Consider the following 8,137-nt stretch of genomic DNA (forward strand, 5'->3'; position numbering starts at 1 on the left):
GCAGATTCTAAAGGCTAGGAGAACATGGTCGATGACGAGCTTTGGAATAAAGACACAACGAGAAGGCGCTCAAGAGATGAAGATGATCGAGTAGCTGCTGACCATCATCAACACCACAAGGATCTCATTTCATAAAGATCAAGTCATTCACGAGCATAACTCAAGGGGGAGCTTATGTTAAGGGGGAGTTTGTCAACACACTTCCTACATAATACGAGTAGTTTGTTGATACACTCTCTGCTTTCAAGACGTGAAGACTTTGAAGATCCGCCGACATGGAAGACTTGAAAGGACATCAGAGTTTTGGTAACTCGAAGACCAAAGACCGTCGAAGTTCAAGACGAATCTACAACTATAGAAGATAAAGACAAAGCTACAGCCAAGGGGGAGTTTGTTGGTGCACTTGTGTCTGTACTTTGTCTGTATACGGTCTGTATATAAACGATGTCCTAAGTTAGTCTGTAAGTTGACCAAGTCAACTATCCTCCTAGTTTGACTTGGCCAATAAGCTGTAATATGTTAGTCTGTCTCGAAGGATAGGATAGGCTCGAAGGATAGACTCGAAGGATACTGTTGATCCTTCGAGATGGTCGATAGATATGGTTCGACTGTTAGACCTCGAAGGATCATCCTTCGAGGTCCCTGCTCATCCTTCGAATGGCTTGTCCTCGATAGATGATCCTTCGGACCATCTATCGGATCCTTCGGGATAGACAACCTGTGCTGGGTATATATATACCCATGCAGTGTTGTGTGAAAGATAAGATGCACACAGACAAGAGTTAGAGACCAGAGAGCATTCTGTCCGAAAACACACACACACATAGTGAGAGTTTGCAAACTGATTGTAAACATTGTGCTTGTAACCGGAACCTTCATACGTATTAATACAGTGGTGTTAATCGGTGAAATCTTGTGTGTTTGTTTCTCTACTTGCTTCATCTCGGTTTGCCTACTAGCTTGGATTCCGCACTTGCTAGTGGGTTAGTATAACAAGGTTTAGGTTTGTTCTCGATCCTCCGAGAAAAGGGACCTACAAAATGTGTCTTATTTTGAATTTTCAAAGTCTTATAAACTTTGACTTTAATTATATATTTTTTGTGTCATATAAAACTTGAACAAAATTAACCCGATAAAAACACTTGTAAAACACACTCAAATCATATAACTTTCATCAAGTATTATCTAACATAAACAAAATTATTTAAGGTCAAAGTTTATAAATAAAAACTTTGAAAATTCAAAATAGGACACTTTTAATGGGACGGAGGGAGTATTTGATTAAGTAAAAAACTTTATACTATATATTAGTTTAATATTATTAGTATACCCAAATTTAAATTTAAATTGATGTAACAGTTTGACAATATAAAAGAATGCAACTTAAAGATTTGGGTCGGTGTTTGCTACATAACGGAGATGTCGGTTAAACGGAAAATGATAACTCTACCAATTGGTTATGTCAATGGTTTAAGCCCAAACTTTTTTTCGTTAAAATTTGTCCATTATTATTACTAATGCGTGTTTTATTTTCGTCATTAAATAAAAAATTGGCTTCTCTTTTTTTCACGTGATGTGGGACAAAATATCTGTTGCCCCTTTTTTAGACGTGAATTCTCAACTAAAATTTTTCAACAATGGATGTGGTGGCGACAATTTAAAATGCGATACTTATTTTTGTTAGTTTATCAATCCATCTCTCATGATATATTGTATCGTACATCTGTTAGTATTCATGTTCGTAGCATCGGTATGATCTATCTTTATAACATAAGGCTTACATGTCTTGGTTAAATAATAATTTGAGATTAAAATTAGCAAGTACACACCAATAAACAAACATGCGAATAAGAAAAAAATCAGTCATAATTTAATATAAAAATCTGTGAGTCATGTACTTGCATTTGGTATGTAGGCTATATTTTCTCGTAGTATTGTTGAGATTTACATTATTGCTACAAGAGATACATATTTCTATTGCTTGTTTGCCTAGGCTATACTTTCTCATAGTATTGTTGAGATTTACATTATTGCTATAAAGGGCTACATATTTCTATTGCTTGTTTGCCTACTCGTTACAGCATTAGTGCTTCTTAAACTTCAACTATTGGTGCTACTTAAACTTCTACTATGTAGCGCACACGCGCATAAGGCTAATAATTAGTAAACTGGCCAGGGTCAGATTCTTTCTACATGCAAGACCTGGTGCAACACAATACTCGACTTCTTTTTAACGACAACCAAATTTAAGCCCTGGATGTTTATAAAGAATTGTCAAAAATTTAACCAACCAATATCGGTTTTGACCCACTTACTTTATGACTGAGTCGATCTGCGTTATATTTCATCTATAGGAAATGAAATAGGTAAAACTAAATAAATTTGCTTTTATAAAAATGCCCAGGAACAATTTTGTTCTCAACATAATCTGGGAGATAAATCATCACTGGCAATTAGGATGCTTTTGTAGTCCCAAATGCAGCAAAAAAAATTTATCCGATTGTGATCAATGTCACTACTGCTATTGAACATATCAGGCAACACACTTGATTGAACAACCTGTGAAAGTTACAATAACTTTAGTCGTGCCGACCTATACTTTTGCCAAGGTTGGAATGAAATATGATATTAAGACATGAGTACCTCGGCAATTTCTTCGTTACTTGGCCAAACATCCTTAAAGTACACACTGCTTCCTTCTTTTGTAGTCCCAATCGGTTCCTTCTCAAAGTCAATGTCCACCTAAAATACAAGGGTATAACCGTAATTTACTGATATTACCAAATACACAGGTAAAATAACTAAATATACATCTTTGACCAACTTTTTTCCAAAATAGACATCACGTTTAGACTTTTGAAAACTACTGATTTGTTTAGTTGACTCACTTTGGTTTCCATTATATATTCAGTCTAACTATATTCAGGCAATAAAACATAGCCTATAAAGTGCAACCATACTGATGGTAGTAGATGGTAGTAGGAAGTAGAGCTGACTAATTGGGTCGCGTTCGAGGGTACGCGAGTCAAACCTGGCACAAACCTACATATTTTACATGACATGAACTCGAAAATTCGTGTCACACACATGATGCTTGCTGTGGCAGTACATGATGCTTGCTGTTAAGATCAGAATCATCTTCGGGTTAACCTGTCAGCAAATTAAAATTCATTTTATAACCGGTTTCAAAAAGTTAGTTCATTTTTTCAATAACAGTACCTCAAGAATGTCCTCAGGCAATAAAAAGATGAAACATCTAAGCTTTCTTGCAACGCTAATTATATATGTTGCATTTAACTTCTTATACTCCTCTACAATTTCGACGAAAAAGAAAAAAACCGTTACTTTCTTAAACTCGAATGCTTAACAACTTAAAATGATACAAGTTTGAATATTACCACTCTCGCCTTTGGTAACAAGACCCCAGTTCACAACCCTCTTTTTCACCGCCCTAAGAAGCTCAAGGAAGAAAACACCATCTGAGGCAATCACTTCAGATACAAGATTTAAGGTAATAACTTCAGAAAACACGATTTGAGGTAATCAGAAAAAGTCAACCTTTGACTATTACCTTGAAGCTATCCATTTGTCTTTTCCTTGACTGTCAGTTTGACTTTCATGTTGGCCCATTGTAGAATATCAGCATCAGTTATCTCTTTGCCTTGACCATGAGTTGTTAAGTTTATGAGAAGTTGAAGCATACATGGGATCTTTAGAGAATCGACAAACTTAATGGTGGTCGTTATGTCACCATCCACCTAAAATTAACACAAAAAAAAGTTAAATAACTTTAGAAAATGCAGGCAACGCCTTGCTTTATCGGAGCAAAGCCATTTTTTTTCAAGTGGTAAGCTTAGCAATTTCATCATCTCGTTCTGAGCGAAGCCATTCAAGTTGACTTTCAAGTTCTTGCATTTGTTCAGACACTTCCTTTCTCTCTAAAGCAAATCGATCCATTTCAGCCTTCATATCAACCTGCCATTTCATCAAAACATTTATGGCTCTAACCACCGCTAGAAACTTTCTAGTTATTAACATAGATAATCAATAGCACAATTACGGAATTACCTTAAGACGACTATTAGTGGCCTCAGCATCGCTCAGTTTTTGAACCAGAACAGCCTTCTCTTTAGCCATACTACAAACTTCAGCTTTGGTTTCTTCACGAAGGCATATAACTTCATCTTCACTGGCACACAGCTGATGCCAAAGAGTAGCACGATCAACGTTTGCCAGATCAACAACCTCCTGCATCATGCTTAAAACCAGTTTAACTAATTCTATTACATCATAAATATATATTCAAACAGTTTGAAAAAGGTTAGAAAAAAAGACGTTGGGGGCTTAGATGTTAAAATTTCTTTTTTGGGCTAAAAGAGTAAAAGTAATATAACAACAGGGGCCAAAATCGTAATTTACTCTTTATAAAAAAAGTTAAAACTTTTTTAATAACAGAGTTTTGGGTCAAAATTGTATTTTAACGACTAAAACTTATTCAAAAAGTGTATACAGCCCGACCCATTTCGACCCGCACTAAAAAACATATATACGTTTTGACCCATTTAGCACCAAAATGGATAGATATGTCATAAAAACAAATAAACAAAACAAAAAAAAAGAGAGCTTAATGGATAGATATGTCATCGAGGAGCTGGAGTGCTTTCCTTGGCTAAGAAGGATGACGTGAGGCCTGTGAAACTCTTGATATTGTTTTGAGAGTTGAAACTGATATTCATGCCACATGTCTTCGACTGTGAAAGCGGGCTAGCTTTCGAGCCATGGGATATGGTTGATCTGATTGAGAACGCACTTGCTGATGTGGCTGCCATGTCAGACCCGTAAAGAACACATAGAGCCAACAATTGTTATAAATGAATTTATTCATATTATGTTTATCTTACAATGATAAAAACATAAAATACAAATGAAAAAGAGAGCTTAATGACTACTGACTACACATCCTGTTGGGTTCTAGTGTTATACCATACCTAATTACTACTGACTACACATCCATTGCAGCCTTTATGTAGATACTTTGAATGCAAATATTAGACAAACAGGTATTTGCATATTCAAAAAATAATATCACATTCTCAAATCAGATTCATTTTTCGTTTAGGGAATCCAGAACTATTTGAAAACTATGACGATAGATATAAACTTCAAAATCAAAATTAATTGATGCAAACAACAGTAGTCAGATGAACATACTACCAAATGATTCACGGAGTTAACTAAATCTCACAGTTTGAAATGCATCAAATTTTAAATCATCAGCTAAAATTGCATCTTAAAACAGATGAAACGGTTCATCCAAACAGCCGAAAGAGATACATTAACTTCAGAATCCACATGAATAAGCTGGTAATAGGTTCATCTGACTACTGAAATTTTCAAATCATAGGCTTAGTTGCATCTTAAAACAAATCACAAGGTTCTACAAACATCTAAAAGAGAACATTCGAGAAATCACGCAGACAGATAAATGAATCAATCAAACAGAAAGTGCGTTCATCGATAGAACACAACCCAAATCGACCCATTCCTAAGCAAATGGGCTATAATCTGTTGGATAATCAATAAAGTAACCAGAAAGCATTTTGTCTTCTATCTCGCATACTATTTTATTTCATTAGCAAAATTCTCTTCTGGTTTGTTTTCTTTTATTCAAGAGTTGTGTGTGATTAATTGTGTTAGCCAAGGCCTGAACCAAAAAAATCATCACATGTCATAGTGTTCATCGATAGAAAATAAACCAAACATGTAAAAAAATCTCACTTTCTCATCCAGGAATGCTCTTATTATTACTTTTGTAACTTCTTCTTCCACACCAGAGGCCCCATTAGAATCCCTGCAATGTAGAAAATCCACATATTATTACAATGTAGAAAATCCACATATAAATTCAATAATATTGACCAAAAAGAGTTCATCATTATATTTTTTAAACAAAAACAAGAATTAATCTTATTTTTATAAGCCCATTAAACTTTTACTTACCAATAACACAGGGTACTTGACCCTATGTAGTTTCACCATCATCAGTTGACTCCCCACCTCTCCAACCCACCATACAACATATATTTTCCCCTGGTTGAACTGCAGCTGACAACACCAAATAAAAATTGGTAAAAACAACAATAATAAACGACCAGTAAACTAACGCTTAAGTTTCTTGAGAGATAAAAAGGTGCTGGCTTAAAGCTTCCTTAATGAGATGGGGAGTGTGATACTCTAAACCCTTAGACATTTTAGGGTTTGATTACCTTTTTGTTTGCTAATCGTTGATGTAGAAGAAAAGCCGAAAGAAACCACAGCAGATATGACCTGACGAAACCTTCAGTTAGGGTTTCTTCAAATCGGTGTTCAACCCTGTGTGTTTTCATCATCTGATTTCATCTCAAACCATCAGCACTCCAGACATCTTTCATCACGGACGACGAAACCCTAGTTTCCTCCACCGGTGGTTCAAACACTTCCGATCTAGATCTGAGAGAAAGAGAGAGAAAGGAAGGAGAAAGTTGATCTGATAAAGTTGATGTGAGTTGTGAGAGAGAGGAGGGAATGGAAAGGGCAATCCGTGTGAAGTGAATATCAGCGGTTCAGATTGTGATCCATGTGAAAAATTGCAAGAAATGGACGGTTGATGATGAATCAGTTGAAGGGTAAAAAGTTTGTGTTTTCTTGTGCCTTAACAGTTGTACATTGTGCATTAAGTGTTTTTTCAACACCTTGTTCAATTACCATCTTGTCCTTCACATATGTTTATTAAAGTAGTATAGATATATATATATAGAAACGGGATCAGGAGAAAACGCTCAAAAGTGTGAGAACGGTGAGAACGCATCCTGGCCAACACGTGTCACGCGGCATATAGAAGGGCAGAGGGGCTTTTTTGTCCTTTCATATTTCTTTTTTTAAACGCGTGTCACATCCCGTTTCCATTTTTTGGCGTTTAATAAATACGCGGCGTTTTTATTGTTTTTAGATCAGGATCATAGTAATTTTTTTGGCGTTTTAAGTATGTTTTGGCGTTTTTATTGTTTTTAGATCATGATGCATGCCTATAATGTAAAAAACATCAGTAATTTTCTTAATTTTCTTGATGTTTATTATATCAAGTAGGATACAGGTCTATAATGTGACAGACAATTATGGCGTTTTGAAAAGATAAATAAATTCAATTTTCCATGTAGTGGTTTTTAATATAATAAATGTTTGGCAATAATGTTACCGTCTCTTCATTTTTCTGTTTAGAAATTACTGAATTTCATCTGTCAAGTAGTGTTGAATTTTTCAGTAATACTTTGTTTGGCGTTTTGGCGTTTTTTATAGCAACATCATGCTTTGCTAGCATCCATTCTCTCAGTTTTCACACTATCAGTCGTTTTAGTGTAGTTTTTGGCGTTTTATACTCAATTTCTTTTTATTAGTAGAGAATTAGATAATAAACAATAGAGAATTAGATAACAAACAATGGAAAATGAAAAAAAATTAAAAATTATAATCTAATTTCTCATCCAAATCTTCACTGTCATCACCCTCTTCTACTTTAACCTTTTTGGCGTTTTGAACCTGTTTTTGAATACCTTATGTAGATCCTTATTTTTCTACATAACGCCCGTCTTTAGAAGATGCTAATTTTTTGTGGCATCCTTTATTGTGGGTTGATATATACTTGTTTGATGACATGTTGAAGACCAACGCCTGCTCTAATGTATTGATCCCTGGCCATTCTCTCAGTTTTCACACTATCAGTCGTTTTAGTGTAGTTTTTGGCGTTTTATACTCAATTTCTTTTTATTAGTAGAGAATTAGATAATAAACAATAGAGAATTAGATAACAAACAATGGAAAATGAAAAAAAATTAAAAATTATAATCTAATTTCTCATCCAAATCTTCACTGTCATCACCCTCTTCTACTTTAACCTTTTTGGCGTTTTGAACCTGTTTTTGAATACCTTATGTAGATCCTTATTTTTCTACATAACGCCCGTCTTTAGAAGATGCTAATTTTTTGTGGCATCCTTTATTGTGGGTTGATATATACTTGTTTGATGACATGTTGAAGACCAACGCCTGCTCTAATGTATTGATCCCTTCATGATCATGCCATCAATATATCCATCAAGAAC

The 8,137-nt window shown here is 34.9% G+C and overlaps 1 protein-coding gene across 12 annotated transcripts; it reads right to left on the reverse strand.

The window, feature by feature from the left end:
- Positions 1-2,245: 2,245 nt before the first annotated feature.
- LOC110942759 (fimbrin-5-like) lies at positions 2,246-6,576 on the reverse strand. Of its 12 annotated transcripts, none has more exons than XR_002594861.2 (10): positions 6,267-6,571; positions 6,001-6,105; positions 5,779-5,851; positions 4,069-4,822; positions 3,572-3,975; positions 3,399-3,451; positions 3,220-3,311; positions 3,043-3,150; positions 2,644-2,742; positions 2,246-2,559 (listed from the first exon to the last, which is right to left on the reverse strand). XR_002594861.2 is itself a non-coding variant. In XM_035977899.1 (10 exons), the coding sequence occupies exons 5-10, from the start codon at positions 3,628-3,630 to the stop codon at positions 2,419-2,421; spliced, it is 507 nt and encodes a 168-aa protein (XP_035833792.1). In that variant the 5' UTR covers positions 3,631-3,975; positions 4,069-4,248; positions 5,779-5,851; positions 6,001-6,105; positions 6,267-6,568; the 3' UTR covers positions 2,246-2,418. The 12 variants fall into 12 exon arrangements, 3 of the variants coding, with proteins under 3 accessions (XP_035833792.1, XP_022040216.1, XP_035833791.1); XM_035977899.1 differs by having other exon boundaries at positions 3,088-3,150; positions 4,069-4,248; positions 6,267-6,568; XM_022184524.2 differs by having other exon boundaries at positions 3,088-3,150; positions 6,267-6,568.
- Between the last annotated feature and the right edge of the window lie 1,561 nt (positions 6,577-8,137).

This window comes from Helianthus annuus, chromosome 1 (genome assembly GCF_002127325.2).
Source record: "Helianthus annuus cultivar XRQ/B chromosome 1, HanXRQr2.0-SUNRISE, whole genome shotgun sequence".
NCBI lineage: Eukaryota > Viridiplantae > Streptophyta > Magnoliopsida > Asterales > Asteraceae > Helianthus > Helianthus annuus.

Excerpts from the sequence above, each read along its gene's own strand:
- LOC110942759 (XM_035977898.1), bottom strand. The coding sequence starts at position 3,630 with ATGGGCCAACATGAAAGTCAAACTGACAGTCAAGGAAAAGACAAATGG. Across the intron at positions 3,151-3,219 it reads TGCCTGAGGACATTCTTGAG|GTTAACCCGAAGATGATTCT; the intron begins GTACTGTTATTG and ends ATTTGCTGACAG. Across the intron at positions 2,560-2,643 it reads GTAACGAAGAAATTGCCGAG|GTTGTTCAATCAAGTGTGTT; the intron begins GTACTCATGTCT and ends TAACTTTCACAG.